The 19,251-nt window shown below is 35.3% G+C and overlaps 5 protein-coding genes across 5 annotated transcripts; 1 reads left to right on the top strand and 4 right to left on the bottom strand.

Annotated features, from left to right (window-relative positions):
- Positions 1–10,578: 10,578 nt before the first annotated feature.
- N7533_011418 (uncharacterized protein) lies at positions 10,579–12,440 on the bottom strand (the record flags this gene model as incomplete). Its single annotated transcript, XM_057108068.1, has 2 exons — positions 10,579–11,399; positions 12,392–12,440. The coding sequence occupies 2 exons, from the start codon at positions 12,438–12,440 to the stop codon at positions 10,579–10,581; spliced, it is 870 nt and encodes a 289-aa protein (XP_056955446.1).
- Positions 12,441–12,954: 514 nt separating this feature from the next.
- On the bottom strand, positions 12,955–13,248 carry N7533_011417 (uncharacterized protein; the record flags this gene model as incomplete). The annotated part of the gene is made up of 1 exon (XM_057108067.1): positions 12,955–13,248. One exon carries the CDS (start codon positions 13,246–13,248, stop codon positions 12,955–12,957), a length of 294 nt encoding a protein of 97 aa, XP_056955445.1.
- A 1,862-nt stretch (positions 13,249–15,110) lies between these two features.
- Positions 15,111–16,286, top strand: N7533_011416 (porphobilinogen synthase HEM2; the record flags this gene model as incomplete). The annotated part of the gene is made up of 1 exon (XM_057108066.1): positions 15,111–16,286. The coding sequence occupies one exon, from the start codon at positions 15,111–15,113 to the stop codon at positions 16,284–16,286; it is 1,176 nt and encodes a 391-aa protein (XP_056955444.1).
- A 621-nt stretch (positions 16,287–16,907) lies between these two features.
- Positions 16,908–17,672, bottom strand: N7533_011415 (acetyltransferase; the record flags this gene model as incomplete). Its single annotated transcript, XM_057108065.1, has 1 exon — positions 16,908–17,672. One exon carries the CDS (start codon positions 17,670–17,672, stop codon positions 16,908–16,910), a length of 765 nt encoding a protein of 254 aa, XP_056955443.1.
- A 93-nt stretch (positions 17,673–17,765) lies between these two features.
- Positions 17,766–19,219, bottom strand: N7533_011414 (uncharacterized protein; the record flags this gene model as incomplete). The annotated part of the gene is made up of 2 exons (XM_057108064.1): positions 17,766–18,319; positions 18,382–19,219. The coding sequence occupies 2 exons, from the start codon at positions 19,217–19,219 to the stop codon at positions 17,766–17,768; spliced, it is 1,392 nt and encodes a 463-aa protein (XP_056955442.1).
- Positions 19,220–19,251: the final 32 nt, after the last annotated feature.

Here is a 19,251-nt window from a genome sequence, read left to right as displayed (position 1 = left end):
GGAATTAATAAAGATTAGAAATAGTACTTCTAATAAAGTATCTAATAAAATAACTTTATTAAAATAGATAACTAATCTATTAAGAATTAAGAAAATTAAGATATAAGTAAAAGAAAATCTTGGCTAATAGTAACTAAGAAATCTGTAAAGGCTTATCTCTATTTATATAAATATAAAATATTCTATTAAATTTAATAGAAAGTAGTTAAAACTCCCTAAGTTATTTAAAAGAAAAATATATATATTAGATCTTATAGACTATTAAATAGTTTATAAATCTAGAGGATTTTTTAGTAGAAAGATAATAGCTACTTAACTTTAGATAGAAAGAATAATATAGCTTATCTTTTAGCAGAAAGATAAGAGTAGTTTTTTGTAATACTTTAAGACTATATAGTTTATATATTAAGTTAATTTACTTAGAAAAGTAGGGAAGTAGATAAATAGAGTATCTTAGACCCTAATTAATATAAAGATAGACTAGGGTATAGTTAGTACTAAAACTAGTTATAGTATTATAGGTAATTATAAAAACTATAATTTTAGTAAGAATATTAGAGTAAAGAAATTAGGTAAAAGAGTATTTTAATATCTTAGAGTAAAGTATAGAGTAATTTAAGATAGAAAGATAGTTAGAATATTAATTAGCTATTATCTTAAGATAAAGTAGATATCTAGGGTTAATTAGTATATCTATAGTCTATACTTAATCTAAAATTAAACCTTTATTAATACTTAAAAATAACTTCCATTAAATAGAACTAGTTAGAGATAAAAAAAACTATTATAAAGTAAATAATATATTTTAAAATTAAGAATATTCTTATTTTTAAAGTATTTCTAATATTATCTAATATCTATATTAAAGAAATTAAGTCTTAAATTATAGATTCTACTAGGTAATAAATCTAAATATATTTATAAAAGATATATATCTTTAACTATAGAGTAAAATACCTAATCTAGTTTAAGATAGAACTAATATAATATTATTATATAACATAATAAATTCTAGCTAGGCTAAGATCTTATTTTATTCTAGTTATAGTAGTCTCTATCTTTTTTTTAATAGGTTTCCTTTTAGCTTAATAATAAATAATATCTTTTAGCTAAATTACTAGTCCTAAAACTATAAAAGGTTAGATATTATATAAATAAATTATCTATAACTTACTAATATAAAAATAGGTAGGACTATATTAATTTATATATATCATAAAGGATATATTCTTAGTAATAATAATTAAAGATAGTAATTATACTTATTATAATTATAACTTTAAGAACTAATACTAGTTAAGTAATCTTACTAATTACTATATATATTATCTTTCTTATAAATATATAATAATCTAGTTAGTTACTTCTTTTATATAAGACTTTTTTTTAGTTTATATCTAATAACTCTTAGTATTACTAGTATAGCTATTACTATATAGATATTTCTTACTACTATTACTACCTAGGAGATTATCTTTTAGATAAATATATATCTAGTTAGTATACTTTCTATATATTAGGCTCTCTCTTTAGTTTATATTTTATAACTACTAGAGCTACTAGTATAGTTATTATTATATAGATATCTCTTACTACTATTACTACCTAAAAGATTATATTTTAGTAGAAAAATATAGTCTAATCTAGTTTATAAGATATCTTTTCTTCTATCCTAGATTATACCTTTCTTTTATACAAAAATTCTTCTTTAAGTATATCTTTCTTACTTGATAATTTTATTTTTTAGTTATTAAAAGTTAGTTAATTAAAATTTTGTATAGAATATATAAACTTTTCATAACTTTATTTTAAACTTTATTTTTTTAAATTTCTTTCTTTTATCTTAATTTCTTTTATTATTTTACTTTAAAATCTTGAAAATCTTTAATTATTTAATAAAACTAAGTCTTTAACTATCTTCTACTCTATTCTTTATTTATAAAAAGAGTACTTTATTATATCCTAGAATATAATAAATAAGGATATTCTACCCTAAGTCTCTAAATATTCTATTTTACTAACTATAGTTACTATAACTATTATAGTTATAAAAAGTAATAAAAACTATAAAAGTTATAAGATATCTCTAGCTATTTATTAGTATACTAATATAGTATCTACTCTAAATTTAGATTTTATCAATATCCTTAGTAATCTAATAATTAGAATAAAGTATTTTAAAACTACTAAAGAGTTTCTTAAGTAGCTAAGTTCTCTAATAAAACTATATATATACTATATTATTAATAACTACTAGGATATTATATTTAAGTAACTTAATATTATTAAGTAGGTACTTTATAATATCTATATCTAGACTTAGAATTATAAGATCTATAAGGGTACTTATAATATTTACTAATTTAAAGAGAAATAGAAAAAAGTAGTTAAGATAGTCTAATATCATGCTTCTAATTAGAAAATAATAGATAGTCTTAGCTAGAGAGTACTTACTATATAGAGTAACTATATATAGTTTCTTCTTCTTTATCTTTATATAAAGTTAATATTTAATATACTTTGTAAAATACTTAATATAAAGCTTACTTTTAATAATATCTAGAATATAGTAAATAATATTATAATTAAATAGATTAAAGAGAGAAAATAGGATAACTATAGTTAAAAGTAGATTACCTAAGATAATCTTAAGAAAACTATTAACTTATATTAATTTAGAAAATCCTAAACTAGACAGATTTAAAACTATAATATATAGATTAGTTAAGATAGTTTTTACTATAATTTTAGTAAGGAGATTAATCCTAAAGGTTAAGATAATAATAATAAACCTAGTACTAATACTAATAATAATAGTAATATTATTAACTATACTTCTTATATTTAAATTATTATAATTCTAATTCTTCTTTCTCTAACTACCTAAGCTATAAGATAGTCTTTTACTAGAATATTAATTAAAATCCCTCTAATAATCTAACCCTAGTTATAGAAGTTTTTCTAAAGTCTTAAAATATTAAAACTAATAATAATCCTCTAAGTAATAATATAACTAAATTTAATACTAATTTAATCTATCTTTACTAATTTTAGAAAAAGGTTAAATAATAAGAATAATTTAAATAATTTAAAGTAAGATTATAAAAACTTAAATATAAGAATGAATAATATACTCTCTATTTTAACCTATCTCTATTTAACCTATTTATAATTAAAGATTAAAGATTAAAATAGACTTACTTAAAATAGATAATTTATAAAGTTATTTAGTCTATAAAATAGAGATATTTAGCTAACTAATATTAAATATATTTTTAGAGAGAATCTTAGTATATTTAAAGATAATATTATAAAGATTCTAGAAAAAAAATTAGATATTTAGATTTAGAATACTGTTATAGAACACAGTAAACACCCCACAGATTACAGGAACTAGCATAAATATTATAGAAGGACTAGGACTAAACAAACTAACTTAGCCTAAGGAAACTATATCAGGATTATATAACAACCCTAGGTTATGTGATCAAGAAGATAATAAGTTATAATTATAAGTTAACTTAATATTATATAATTAGTAGGATAATATAAATAGATACTTATTAGTAATAAAAGAGCTTATCTATAATAAGTCTAGAATATATTAGTAATAAGACCTAGTTATATTAGTAATAAACAAAGACTAGATATATAAGGATATTGAATATAATATATATCTAGTTCTTTGTGATTAATTAATCTAAGTTACTATAATATATCTTTTGGATTACTCTTTATATAGTTTTATTTCTTATAACAAACATACTATAAGTAGAGGAGCTCTTTGGACTGACCTACTTAGTATACTACTTAGTACCTTCTTTAAAGTTACTCTACAGAATCTAAGTCTGTATAAGACTTAGTATAGCAACAGTATAATTATAAGTTCAGGCTTAAGGAGTATAAGTAATAGATATTACAAAACGACCAACAATATAGAAAATAACTAGTAAGTTATTTACCTAGATCTAACCACTTATAGTGACTAGTTAGCTACATATAATAAATACTAATATAGAAAGAGTAGAAAAGGAAAAAAAGCTAGAATAATTTAATAACTATAGAAGACTATAGTAGGACTATTTTATAGATTAGACTACTTATCTCTTATTTAATGAAAAAGTTTTTTCTATTTAACTAAGTAATAGTTTTAAAAAAATTTACTAGTAAAAAGATAAAGAATTAACTATATTTTATTAATAATTTATTATAATTAAATAATATCTCTTTTTAGTTTCTAAAGTAGAATAAGTATATTACTTTTAAAGTAAACTTAAGAAATATTTATTAGTAAATATATACTATTTTATAAAAGATATATCTAAGTTCTAAAAAAGTAGATTAGTATAGTATAAGTATGAATATTACAAATATTACCGCTGCCTAGGCTGTACAAGCCTTAGAGTGCGGGAGCTTATCTAAGTTATGCCAGTGCCCTGGGGATTAATATGCCAGTGCTCCGGGTGTAACTATACCAGTGCCCCGGGGGCTACTGTGCCAGTGCTCCGGGGGTTACTGTGCCAGTGCTCCGGGTGTAACTATACTAGTGCCCCGGGGGTTACTGTGTCAGTGCCCCGGTTGTAACTATGCCGGTGCTACTGCTACTATACTAGTGCCTGTAGTACTAAGGCCTAATACTTAATAATACCAAGACTTAGTAATATTGCCTAAGCCAGCTAATATATATATAACCTTCTCCCCCCTATACACAAACAACAATAATCATCATCATCTTCAATCATTCTTAACATCATTCTTATTGATAACCACCAATCTTATATAACTACTACCCAATTAGTAGTAGTTGAAGCTATTCCCAACTTTCCCTAAGCCTATTAAGACCTACCAAGTCTTACAATAAGATTAGTATAACTTTTAAAAAACTTTATAAATATTTTAAAAGTAAAAGTATAAGAAAGATATAAGAATCTTATCAAAATCCTAAAAGGAAAATTAATTCTCTCTATATTTATAGAAAAATAATAAATCTAAATAACTATATAAAGAAAAAAAAAGAATAATTTTATAATATAATTGTTACAGATCTTATAATAAGGGGCTACAACTTACTAATAGGTTACTAAGAGCTAACTAAACTGAAGGGGTATATATTAGCTCTAAAAGTTATATATATTAAGATAGGTACTTAAGATATCCCGAGAACTATAGGTTAAGAATAATTAGACTAAGATATATAAATAGCTATTCTTTCTACTATTACCTATATTATACTAAAAGTATAAGTATATAATAAATAACTATATAACTATATAATAGTATCCTATCTATTTATATAGAATAGACCTAATCTTATAGTTGGATAAGAATCTACTTTAAGGAAAAGGAAGAACTAGATATATAGGACACTATTTATATATATATATATATATATATATTTAGTTCTTTGTAATTAATTAATCTAAGTTACTATAGTATACTTTTAGGTTACTCTTTATTTAGTTTTATCTTTTATGATAGATATACTATAAATAAAGAAGTTCTTTAGACTGACCTATCTAGTATACTACTTAGTACCTTCTTTAATATTACTCTATAGAATCTAAGTCTATATAAGGCTTAGTATAGTAATAGTATAATTATAAGTTAATACTTAAGGAGTATAAGTAATAGATATTATAGATAACTAATAATATAGAGAATAACTAGTAAGTTATTTATCTAGATCTAACTACTTACTATAACTAGTTAGTAAAGTATATAATAATAATTAGAATTCTTAAAAAAACTGAAACTAGTAAAACTTTAATTTAATTTAAAAATAATGTATATATATATATAAATTATACTTTAAGTATAACTTAATTAATTACTAGAAATCTAATTACTCTAAATCTAAGAATAATAAGATAATTTTTTTTTTTAAAAAATGAAAAGAATTAATTTAGAAAACTAAATTAAAGAAACATTAGTTAGAAAAATAGAAAAGAATTAGATTAGATTCTATAATTCTAAACTTCTAGTTATAAGTAGTATGAATATTATACTATAAAACCCTATAAAAAAATACGCTAAAGCTCCGGCTATAACAACCGATAGGTGATACCTAAGTGGTAACTGTGCCGATAGCCGAGCGGCACCTATACTGACGGTCGAGCAGCACCTATACCGATGGCTGAGCGGCACCCGTGCTGACGGCTAAGTGTCACCTATGCTGACGGCTGAGTGGCACCCGTGCTGATGGCTAAGTGACACCCGTTTTGACGGCTAAGTGGCACTTATGCTGATGCCTAAATGGCGCCTATATTGGCACCTCAGCTCACCAAGACCCCGCTTATAGCACCCATATTAGCACCTCAGCTCACTGAGACCCCGCTTATAACGCCTATATTGGCACCTCAGCTCACCGATACCCCGCCCATAGCGCCCATATATCGCCTAAGCCTACCTATAACGAATAGGGTGGTTATAATAATAAAAACTAGGTGTAGCTATAATACTTGATATACATATAGGACCTTCTTGCCCATAGAATAACATACAGAACAAGACAAGCAAGACAATCAATACAATATCAGCAAACATTACAAACACCAATCTTCTTTCTTATTAAACAAACAAATACCTTCTTCTTCTTTATCCAACCTTCCCTAAGCCTATTGAGACATATAAAGTCTTAGGCTAAGTTATAAAGAATTTATAGAAAAACTTATATAAAATTTAGTAATATTTTTTATTAACTAAGTTATACTTAGTATATTTCTTTTTAATAGTTATATTTACTAATAAATAATATAAAATTAGAAAAATTAGAAAAACTACTTAACTTAGTTATTTAGTTATAAAATAAAGATCTTATAATTTATAAGTATATTTAATTAATATTAAATAAGAAATTAAAAAATTTAAACTAATTTATGAATATAAAAAAGTTACTTTATTATAAGAACTATCTTTATATCTCTATCTTAGGAAATTTATATATAAAATTTATTAAAATCTTATGTAATATATAAGAGTATAAAGATACTCTAATATTATTTATATAAAAAATTATAACTATTTCTAATCCTAATAAGACTTTTTATAAATCTCTTAATAGACTTTATTATTAGTCTTTTTATAATTGTATATAAAGAATTTAGTTAATATAATTTTTATAATTATATACTAACTTACTAAGTTAATAATCTTTCTCTCTATTCTAAGTATAATTATTATAGAAGAACTAGCTAAGTTTTTCTATAATAAGATTTAATTAGTATATAATAATCTAAAAGGAATTATCTCTAATTAAAAAAGTCTATTTACTAGTTAGTTTTAGTTAAATCTTAACTAATACTTAAATTTAAAAAATTTAACATAGTTAATTTATCTCTAATCTAATTAATAGATAAAATAAATAAACTAAGTACTAGAAAACTACCTCTAGTATTTTAACAAAAAGAATATTAGTTATAATTACTAAAGAATACTTAATTTATATATAATAATATAGTAAACTAATTAATAAAAAAATTCTCTTTAAAATACTAATAGTATATAAGTCTAATTTCTAACTATAAGAATATAATAGTACTTTTTAGAAGAATATATCTTCTTTACTAATAAAAAATATCTGTAAAGGAATAAAGAGAAATCTTCTGCAAATATAGATATTATAATAAAAAATATATAATAGTAAATAATATAAGTCAAAGAAATTAAAGTAAAAAGACTTTATAAATTTATTAATAAAAAATAATCTAAAACTTAAAATAATATAAAAACTATCCCTATAATATATTAGACTATTTAAGATTCTTAACTAAATTAGAAAAATAATATACTATATTATCTTATAGAATAGATAAAATAACTTAATAAATATAATATATAGGAATTAACTATAAATCTTACTAATACTAAAAAATACTTTATTTTTTTGATTAAAATAAAGAAAATATAGAAATAGTTAAGATAGTTTTTTTAAAGAAAAAAAATAATAGAAATAATAAATAAAAATTCTATTTTAATTTATTAAAAATTAATTAAAGAATAAAAAAAGAAATCTAAATTACTAAGAATCTATAAAATAATCTATAATTTACTAATTATTTTTACTAAATCTAGAAGATTATTAAAAAGTATTACTTAACTAATATTCTTAAAAAAATTTATAAACAACTAAATATTATTAATTATAACTAAAATTAAAAAACTCTAAGTAAGATAACTTATAAAAATAGATATTCTAGAAATAAAATCTATAAAATAAATATATTATTACTTTAAGAATAACTTAAGATAGATTACTCTTTCTATATTTCTATTAACTTTGATTTCTTTTAGATTATAGTTCTTATTATAGACTAATTATAATAGGATATTATAGTGGCGGCTCACTATTCTGTTACAATATACTAGTGTACTACCTACCTTCCTTTATATATCAGTGCCTAGAAATATCAAAGTAAGAGCTTCAATATTGTGGTCTTTTTAGTCTATTGGGATGGCATATAAGTCTAGGTATTTACTGTTATAATTATATCGAAGCTCTCCGGGTAGCTTAGGTCTGAATCTGGTAATCCTCCTAGATGTATATCTAGATACTAGGTTCGAACCTAGCTACTTACAAAATCCTCTTTCTCTGATATATTAAGTAGGTGTTTAAAAGATTTCTGTAAATATAAGACACGAGTTTGGAGATAATATTATATAAAGTAATAGGCTGTTCTATCTTCTTCTTCTTCTTCTAATATAAGTCTGGGGCTTTGTTTATAGCCTAGGGACAGGCTTTGTTAGGAAGGGGAGATAGTTGTAACGGGATATTGTGGTGGCGGCTTGCTATTCTGTTACAATATACTAGTGCACTACCTACCTTCCTTTATATATCAGTGCCTAGGAATATCGAAGTGAGAGCTTCGATATTGTGGTCTTTTTAGTCTATTAGGATAGCACGTGAGCCTAGGCATTTGCTGTTACACTAATAAAAATTATTAGAAAATAGTAACTAATTCCTAACTACTCTAGTCTACTATAAATTAGTAATTAAAACTCTATATTGCTATAGTATTATTAAAATACTTTAAATAAGTATTAAAACTAGGATTTATTAAAATAAAGGTAGTAATAAAATCTAATAGAAACTAAAGTAAAATAGAATACTTACCTACTTATAAATTTTACTATTATTTATATAAAAGATATAATATTTTAATAAACTAGAATTTTAATTATAAAAGACTAAAAAAATCTTACTCTTATAATTTAAATTCTAAAATTTTAGAAAAAGTATTAATTATATAGAGAAGATAAAAAAAATAGTAAGAATTATAAAAATAATTCTATAATAGTATATAAGTAATAAGATTTCTATAAGTAATATCTATACTATTATTATCTCTAATATTATTTATAGTTACTTTCTCTACTTTCTTTTTCTTCTTTTTTTTTATTACTACTATTATTATCCCTATCTCTATCTCTATCTTTATCTTTATCTCTATCTCTACTATTTTTATACTATCTTCTAGAGCAGAAATTATTAGAAAAACTATTATATTATACTTATAACTCTAAATAACTATAGTATTTTATACTAAACCTTATATAATACCTATATTTTAACCTATTATTAGTATAGTTTTAACTAGGAATATAAAGAAATTTAAGTTAAAGAAACTTTTAGGAATATCTTAATAGATAAAGAAAGTTAGTAATATATAGAATTTTATATAGTTTTATATATAATAGTTACTTTATTATAGTAAATTTCTCCCTACTATACTATCTACTATAAATAAAGTAGTAACCTATTAAAGAAGAAGTTATAGATATCTCCCTTAGGATATAACAAAGAATTATACTATTTACAGATACCTTAGGAAAGACCTCTTTAAAAGAAGAGAGATAGTTATAACAGAAAAACCCTAGTTCATACTAAGATAGATCAGATCTAATATAAACTAGCGGTATCGACCACGGACTACATTACTCCGATTACACCGCTTCGTAAAGAATAGGAATCGGGCTCGAAACAGATATAAAAACTTGGTGATATAGAATTCTTGAGGTTCTTCAAGAATCAGTCTTGATTCAATTCAGAATATACTGTCCATCTTAGTTGTGCCATCCTTGCCTTGCCTAGTCAATACCTTGATCATTACATTCCCATACTTAGTTTAATGTATTAACTACACCTATTTCTTAATAGTAGGTAGCATCACACTATCTTTAGTATATACCTTAGTCCTTTATAATTATAGCTATAGGCCTTGTGATATCCGGATTTTCATGAGTGCTCTGTCCATAGTTTTTTAAGCAAGTAAGCTCAACTTCATAGTCATGGGCTGTATAGTTGTCTTATATAGATAAAATGTAGCAGGCTTATTAACCCAACGAAGGTGGTTTCCCTTCGTGCACAATCTCCATTATTTTTGCCATCAAGCGCTAATATGTGCCTTCTCCCTAGCAAGCAAGAGTTTAAATAAGTGTGTCTTGCCTAAATAGACTACATCCTTGGATAATCGATCTGCAGCATCATTTCTAGGACCATCACAATGCCTTAACTATTAGACACTCTTTAATTCGACTTTCATGTGCGCCTATGCCTGGCGAATGCTCATTGAATGTCGCGAATTAAAGTCTCTGGCAGTCTTGGCCCCACAAGGCCTGACAACGAGCACTATGAACAATATTTTCCACCGAGCCCATGATAGATTCAAAAGCTTCATCCCCAGGCCCGGAACCCTCGCCATTACCTGCATCCACATCGCTCTTCACGGCGAAATCAAGCGGAGGAAAATATTGGTGAAAAACTTCTGGAACCACTGAAATACACCTCAGATTCCGTTCGCACTCGAGCATCAGCTGAACGTCAAACGCTTCGCCCTGGCATGCTCCCATTTCGCGCAGTATAATGCCAGCACCCTCATGAGAAACAGCGTAGGCAAACGTGCAAATTGGGTTCCTCGACCAGTACACTGCCCGCTTATGATCAGGTAATTTTGCAAGATCATCCGCCATCCAGGTCCGATAGTCCTCATGCGGGCATACATGAGCGTCGTCGAAGGTAATCGTTTCGGAGTCCTCATCCCAGTGTTCCGCGCAATGACCGAGCCAGAGCACGTCCCAGCTTCGACCATATGGTGTTGACTCGGTCTCTGGGGTTTTGGTAAGTTGACGCACAGCGGACGAGATATTTATCATTTGTTTGCGAATTGCAATGTCCCAGTCGGCGTCGTCTTCGAGGATAAGGGCAGTTTCGAAGTTGGATTGGTAAACATGTTTGATTATGTCTAAGTGGGCAAGCCAGGCTTTGCTAGCTCCAGTTGTCGGGTGGTCTTTTTCATACACGTGAGGCCCTATATTCGCGAAGGCATCGGCGAGACGATCATCCACTGGAGGCTTCGGTGGAATCGTGATTTCGAGGCGTGTGAGCTTTGCAGCGGCTTCGAGGCCTCAAGTGCGCCACGAAGGGCGTTGGGATAGAGTTAAAATTTGTTGAAACTTTGATTTCCGTGAGTGACGAGCTAATCTTTTCCCGAAAACATTAGACTTCACTTACTCCTAATGTGCTATTTCCAGCATTTTCTTCCGGTCGGCGAATTACCGGGGCTGGAATAATTGAGGGAAAAGAGGTAGAGCTGCCCACCGGCGCGGGGATAACTTGAACTGCTGAAGAGGGAGGTGCCCTATCGCAAATGTGGAGAAGTAAGCGCCAGGCACATAAAATCAAAGCAATGGCAAGCAAACAGTGTAGGGCGATCGTATTAACATCGTGAGCTTTGATTCGTTGCAGAGTCAGAAGGTGCGGAAAGGGGAACACGGTTTAAATTATATTGTGACCTTAGTTGACGCTAAGTACGTTGTCTTTTTTGACCCCTCTGGCTATATTAGGATTTTCCTATTCATAAGCCGATAGGGAAAGCGGCCTACGCAGTACGGCATAGATCGACATCAGTTTCACCATTTAAACACAGAGATCCTTTCCCGAGGGCCCACTTTCTAGCCCACTAATCTAAATACACTGCCTGGCCAGCGTGATTCGTTGGCATTAGCGTGGCAGACTGGACCTGATAAATAACACGAAATACTTTGACCATTGATCCAACATGACGTTGTTCCCCAGCTCGCTCGTGTGACCACATCCCGCTTGGCAACGATATTCGCCACATATTCTATTCAAGCTTTGTTGTGCTTAAGTAAGGATCGAGCTCCAGCGCCTCCATTTCCCAAACCAGCATATGGAGACATTGCCTTCCTACCAGAAAGTGAAGGCGAGCTACGTCTACATAACGGAATGGTACAAACTGTGAGGATAAATGCCCCATTATAGCTGTCCCTCTTGAGAGCGAGCATTACCAACATCTCTTCGAACCTCTAACCAAGCTATACTTCTACATTATCGAGTACCAAGCTAGAGTTATTTGTCATCTGGCTAGTTCTCAACATGTAAGAGCGTGGCAGGATCTCACGGGCTCTAATGCCTGGGGGGACATGAAAGCTAGGCTGAAAACACTGGGCGCAAGCTGCCGTAATTCCTTCCAGATCGAGGTGGATTCAGAGACTCAAAACAGCATAAAACAAATAACCCAGGAGTTATATGAGTCTCTCTTGGTTCAAAAGGAAATTATTCAGGACGTTCGAGATGCTAGAGGACATGATACATGGCAAGAAGTGCTAAGGCTTTGAAAGTTACCACAGAAGACTTTGAAGGAAAGGGGAAAAAATCCCAAGAGGGTGTGAGGAACATGTGAGTGGTTCTTAATGATCAGAGCTTCCTCGATTGGGGTGACAGCGACTCGGATATTCTGTGGGTCTCGGCAGGACCTAAACGTGGCAAGTCTGTCTTGTCGCAAACTTTGGTTGATGAAGAACATCTGAACAGGATAACGATTTCCAACTCGGCTACACAGTCATCTGAATCAATTGTAACCTATCTCTTTTTCAGAGAAAGCGCGGGGAGAATCAACGGTGCACAGGCACCATGTGCAATACTTCTTCGGCTCTTACTCACATCTTCACCGACCTCGTTGGCCGCGAAGGAGGCAGTGAATCAAATAGACCCGGGTCGTTGCGAACGCAGAGGGAGGCGAACTGATATGTGTTATAGATGCGCTGGATGAATGCGAGGAGCATAGTAGGCTTGAGATTATCAAAGCTCTGGGGCAGCAGCTTTTCGAGAAAATAGATGAAATTCGCTGAGAAATCGATCTTCTTATCGATGAAAGAGTCTAGGATGTCACGAGGGGATTTCGAGAGGAAGATCGCCAAAGAGTTACCCAACATCTCGAAAAATTGGAGCATCGCACGTATCTCTGTTTACATCTGACCCTTGATGTTATTGAGAAAAGCCCTGTCGACTACAGTCGGATATTTGACGTCGAAGAGCTGCTCATCTATCTGCCCACTTAGGTGTTCAATGCATACGAGAAGATTTTGTCTCACAGCAAGAACGCTAAAAGGGCTCAGGTTCTCCTTCGCATTGTACTAGTTGCTGAACCACCATTGATTCCCGGGAAGCTAAACTGGCATTGAGCGTTGCTCTCGAGAAACGTGGGTCTTTCGATATGCAGATTTCAAAAAGAAGATATGGCCTGAGCCTGATTTCCAGGAATTTGTCATGGACCTTGTGCTTTGTTCATTAGTGTCCATGATTCCAAGCTATCATTTATCCACCAAACTGCGCGAAAATTTTTGATAACCCGCAACCCGGGTTGTGAGAAGACAGATTGGAATGGCTTCTGTAGCCTATCAAAGTCCGATCAAATATTGCCAAATTTGCGTTGATCATCTAATTTTGCCTGGTGTGCTTGACTACTTGTGTGTCGATTACTGGTATGTCTGGGGATAAGTTCTGGGGCCAGTCACTCCCTTTTCTCTCATATTCAGCTCATTACTGGCACTTGCATTTTCTCTCCCCAAGACTCGGGTACAGCCATCCCATGCAGCTTGATTGAGTCTCCACATAGGCGTTTCTCTCCTAATGACGGAAAATTACAGATTTAGACACTTGTCAATGGCCAAGGGTACGCCAAAGGAGGGGGTACAATTTGCAATTTTACTTGGTCTCCATCAGGTGTTTGAGTTGTTCTTGAAAGGGGGCTCGAGTGTTAATCTACGAGATACTTCAAACAGATGAACACTTGAAGCAGCCTTGTTCAAAGGCCATTATCAGACTATTAACATGCTTCTTGAAATGGGGCTGATATTAATCTCCAAGATGAGAATTTTGACACCACACTCCTTGCGGTGTCAAGGTGGGCATACACTCGGATTGTTCAGCTCCTTATTGAGAGGGGATGCTAATGCTAATCTATAAAATGGATATTTGGACACCACACGTCAAACGGCATCATTCTGGGATCATCATGAGATCGTCCAGACACTTCTCAAAAAAGGGTGCCAATCCCAACAGCCAGGTTGCAAGTTCAAATTGGAACACTGCACTTGCAGCAGCATCACGCAGAAACCATCATCAGATCGTTCAAATTCTTATTGCGAATGGAGCTGATGTCAAAGTGGCCATCTGGTATCAGCCTGAGGTTTCGAGTCACATCCAAGGAGGGGTGTCAAAAGACAGTTCGACTTCGTTCAGGGTCTGGGTCACTATGTAGGTTCTCTGGAAAAAAGGAATGACAGTGCCTGTTGCCTGTTGCATTAGACTTGGGTTTAAATCGCCCACTTTAATAAGACTATCACCGAGGCTTGCGCTCAGGGAATATATTATCTAATCACCAGCATCTGCGAAAATTCCTATTGGTCCTAGGCAAAGGCTTGCAATGTTGTACAAGCACCATTGACTAAATGGCCTAGAATATGACCACACAACATCGGCACTGCGTACCAAAACTGGCGTAAAAGGCCAGTTGAACCTTTGATAGCTGCTTGCCCTCCTGGAAACAATATTCAGCCCTTCAACTGTCAATTCTGATTACCTCAATTGGAGATCGCAGACAATCAATCCGGGGTATACCATACCATACATACCATACATACACCAAGTCCCAACCAATCAGAATGCAAGTCATTCGCCTTACCCGCGTTCCTCGGCATGACCGGTCACATTCCCGCGTTCAACGCCACTGGCCCCCTCCATAAAAATCTCTCTCCTCCTCTCCTTTCATCCAACACAATCAACCTTGGGCCCAATTCCCCAAACACCCAAAATGTCCTTCTCAAATCTCGTTTCTGACATCGCATTCCGCGACTCAAACGCAGACGAGCGCGGTTCAACGATTTCCCACGCCCAGTCACGCGCTGCCCGATCATACGCCAGCACAACAGCCACCAGCGTCAGCATCTCTGGAGATATCTCCAGCCAACTCCATGCCGGATACAGCCACCCACTCAGCCGATCCTGGCAAGCAGAGCGCCAATTGACAAAGGTAACCACCATACCACACCCATCCACCCTCACCACCCCTAACAAATCCCAGGACATGCTCATCTACCCGCTCTTCATAACCGACAACCCCGACGAAGAAACACCAATCCCCTCCCTACCAAACCAATACCGCCGCGGCGTCAACAAACTAATCCCCTTCCTCGCCCCCCTAATCCGCCGAGGCCTCCGCTCAGTAATGCTCTTTGGCGTGCCCTTGCACCCCTCCGCAAAAGACGCCCTCGGCACATCCGCCGACGACCCCTCCGGCCCCGTAATAACCGCCATCCGCCTCCTACGCACCCACTTCCCAACCCTCTACATAACAACCGACGTCTGCCTCTGCGAATACACATCCCATGGTCACTGCGGCATCCTAACCGAAGACGGCACCCTCGACAACGCCCAATCCGTCGACCGAATCGCCGACGTAGCCCTCGCCTACGCCCAAGCCGGCGCCCACTGCGTCGCGCCCTCAGACATGAACGACGGCCGAATCCGCGGCATAAAACTCAAACTAATCGAAGCCGGCCTCGCCCACCGCGTCCTGCTTATGTCCTACTCCGCCAAATTCTCCGGATGCCTCTACGGACCCTTCCGCGACGCAGCAGGATCCTGCCCCTCCTTCGGCGACCGACGGTGCTACCAACTTCCACCCGGCGGACGAGGTCTCGCGCGGCGCGCAATCGTGCGCGATATGAACGAGGGCGCGGACATCATCATGGTCAAGCCGGCGAGTAGTTATCTGGACATTATCCGGGACGCGAAGGAATTGGCGCAGGATTTGCCGGTGGCGGCTTATCAGGTTAGTGGGGAGTTTGCTATGATTCATGCCGGTGCTAAGGCCGGGGTGTTTGATTTGAAGAGTATGGCTTTTGAGAGTACGGAGGGGATTCTCAGGGCTGGAGCGGGGATTGTGGTTAGTTATTTTACGCCGGAGTTTTTGGAGTGGTTGAAATAGGTTAAACCTAGGGTGTGCTTTCTGCAACTATATGCTACTATTTTGGGTTGATATTTCACCACACACACCAACCAACACACCACCACCATATTTATTTCTGACAAAACGAGATACCCACCATGACTTTTACTTTTTATTGTTGAGCCGGTTGTATCTACAATTCATACCCTCTCTTCTCTTTTCTATCTTCTATTCTCTTCCGTTCCACTTCAGCAGTTTGACATTTCGGCATATAGCAAAAGCAACTTAAATGACTCCAAAAGTTTGAACATGGTTCATATTCACATTGTATATATACTATAGCAACAAAGAAAGTAAAAGAAAGAAGCATAAGATAACAATGGGTAAGATGTGGAAGGGAAACAACGTCAATCGCCAAGTAGATTGGGGGGTGGGTGGTCACATAAGAAACAACAAAAACAAAGGATGGCCACTGGTTACATCGGACACAACCCTTCTGGAAGCAAAGAAGAAAAAAGGCAAACACAAAAAAGAGAAGAAAAGGAACAAAATGGGGGGAATCACCAAAACACTCGCCGACTTCAACTTCAACTTCACTTCGCAAAGCTCAGCCCAGCGAGCTCCTCATCTTTAATCTTCACCTCACCTCACCACCACACCTCACATATAGCTAGGCTTAAACCCCTGGAAGCCATAAGCAACAATATGAGTCTTAACCACCTCCCCAGGGGCAATATAAGCACCACGACCAAGATGCACGCCAGGATAAATCGTACAACCAGCCCCAAGATAACAATCCTCCTCGATAGTAACCGGTCTCCCCTGATACCGACTCTGCGAGCCCTTGCGCTCCTGCATACTCGAATGCGCCATAGAACTAAGCAACGTAACATTCGGCCCAATCCACGTATGAGCCCCAATATTAATAATGCAATCATCAACAAACAAACAACCCTGGGAAATCATCACATCTTCCCCAATATGAATATTATACCCGTAATTGCACGTAAACGAGCTTTCAACAACAGCCCCCTGCCCAATCGACCCGATAGAGCGGGGCGCGGCCAATCCAGGTGAATTCGCCACACTATCCGAAGGCGGGACGAGAATCTCCTTCAAAAGACGATTTTGCTCCTTCGAGCTCAGCCCGTTGACAGGGTTACAAGCATTATTGAATCGCCACAGAGCGCGGCGGCACCGATCGCGTTCTTCGACCAACTGCACGTCGAAGGGACGGTAAAGTTCTCCGCGGATCATTTTCTCTTTTTCGGTCTCTTCGCCTGAGACCGCGCGTCCGGAGATCTGGTGCTCGATGCTCAGGGCCATGCGGGCCTGTGCTTGCGGGCTGTTTGTGTCCATTGGCGCGGTGGGTGGGAGGGGCGGTCGTTGTTGTTGCTCGACTGCTCCGCCTTGAAAGAGAGGCATGCTGGCTTTGGGATGGGGGCCTGGGGGGGACTTCGCGGATTGGGGGGGACGACCGCGTAGTCTGGTTTCGGGGGTCCTTCGCGAGGTGGCATTTCATGGACTGGGGGGGACTTCTCGATAATCTGGCTTTGGGATGTGCTCGGAGACGTAAGCGGGCTGGGCTGCACCGGCCCATCCTCGTTTCGACCATGATGCATGGGTGCCAGTTGGGCTCGTAGTATACTGTTGTTGTTGCTGTTGTGGTGGTGGGGGTGGTGGGGGCGGCTGTTGCTGTTGCTGCTGTTGCGGTGGGGGCGGTTGCTGTTGCGGTTGCTGTTGCGGTTGCTGTTGCTGCTGTGGTAGGGGTTGTGGGGGTGGTGGTGGTGGAGGGGGTGGGTGTTGATGTTGATGTTGGTGTTGATGTTGGTGATGGTGTTGGGCTGACCGTTCCCCCTCATCTACCGCAGGTCGCATCTTCCGTTCGGCGTGTTCGACCATTCCCGGCCGCTCATGATGTTGGGAATTTTCTGGTAGATACTGAGCCCCAACCTCGGCGTAGCCATCTTTAGACTGCAATGGAACGGGTGCCTTCGCACTGGATGGCTTCTGCCACATACTCCGCGACGTGTAACCTTCACATAGAAAGCCTCCACGGATGCAATTATTACCTAATATGCGATGTTAATGAATGCTCCGGGGTTTGTTGCTCTCTCTCAGTAGTATTACTTACAGGCAGGGTGTTGTTCGTCACATTTCTTTTTCCGCCGGCGACACGTCATACAGCCAGTCTTGGTTCGATTGCTGAAGACGCGTTTCCTCTTTGGTGCCACCTGAACGGCGGCCGGCGAACGGTCGGACGAATAATTTGACAAATTCGGTGGACCAATGGAAATGGACTGGGACGGGAGAATGCGAGAAGCTATATCACGTTCTTGACCTTGAGCTTCACGTTGCAAGGCATCGGCCAAGTGGGCATCGGACGGATCGAACTGCTGGGCGCGTTGTGCCTGACTGATCAACTGTGAATCATAATCGGGCCACGGGCCGGATGGTGCATCATTGGTGTCGGATCGATGGGCCGATGCAGGTCCAGGATGGGAAGTTTCGAACTCTGAGACTGAGCCCGAGCCCGAACCTGACACTGACCCCGCTCCATTGGAAGCGGGCGGGCCATCAACATCGGGATGATCTAGAGAACCACGATTGAAACCGGTCAGATCGCGTGGAGAGTGATCTTGCTGCTCTCTAGACTCGGATCGCTTTCGCTTGTGGTTAGGGTGGTTGTGGTTGGAGTTGGAGTTGGAGTTGGGGTTAGGTGACGGTGAAGGTGATGGGCGTGAATTGCCGCTGCCGCGATCGTGGTCCTGACGCTCAGCCGAGTTGGAGTGTCCCAGTGACTGACCCAGTCCTAGACTTGGTTCCCTCGGACCAGAAGAATCCTGATCATTGTGAGGTTTTGATGGAGCGGATACTGAATCCCTTCCATTTACCGCGGTGAAGCGCGAAGGACTGTGGTCGGAAGCATTCTCGTGGTTGCTCATCACGGGGGCGGTTGCGACGGCGGTCATGGTCCACTTCTCTCTCGCGCGCGCTCTTTGTA

The sequence above is a fragment of the Penicillium manginii genome (assembly GCF_028828005.1).
Source record: "Penicillium manginii strain IBT 31320 chromosome Unknown utg000008l:1.0-3226943.0:1.0-3228205.0, whole genome shotgun sequence".
NCBI lineage: Eukaryota > Fungi > Ascomycota > Eurotiomycetes > Eurotiales > Aspergillaceae > Penicillium > Penicillium manginii.
This window is presented reverse-complemented; position numbering and strand designations above follow the sequence as displayed.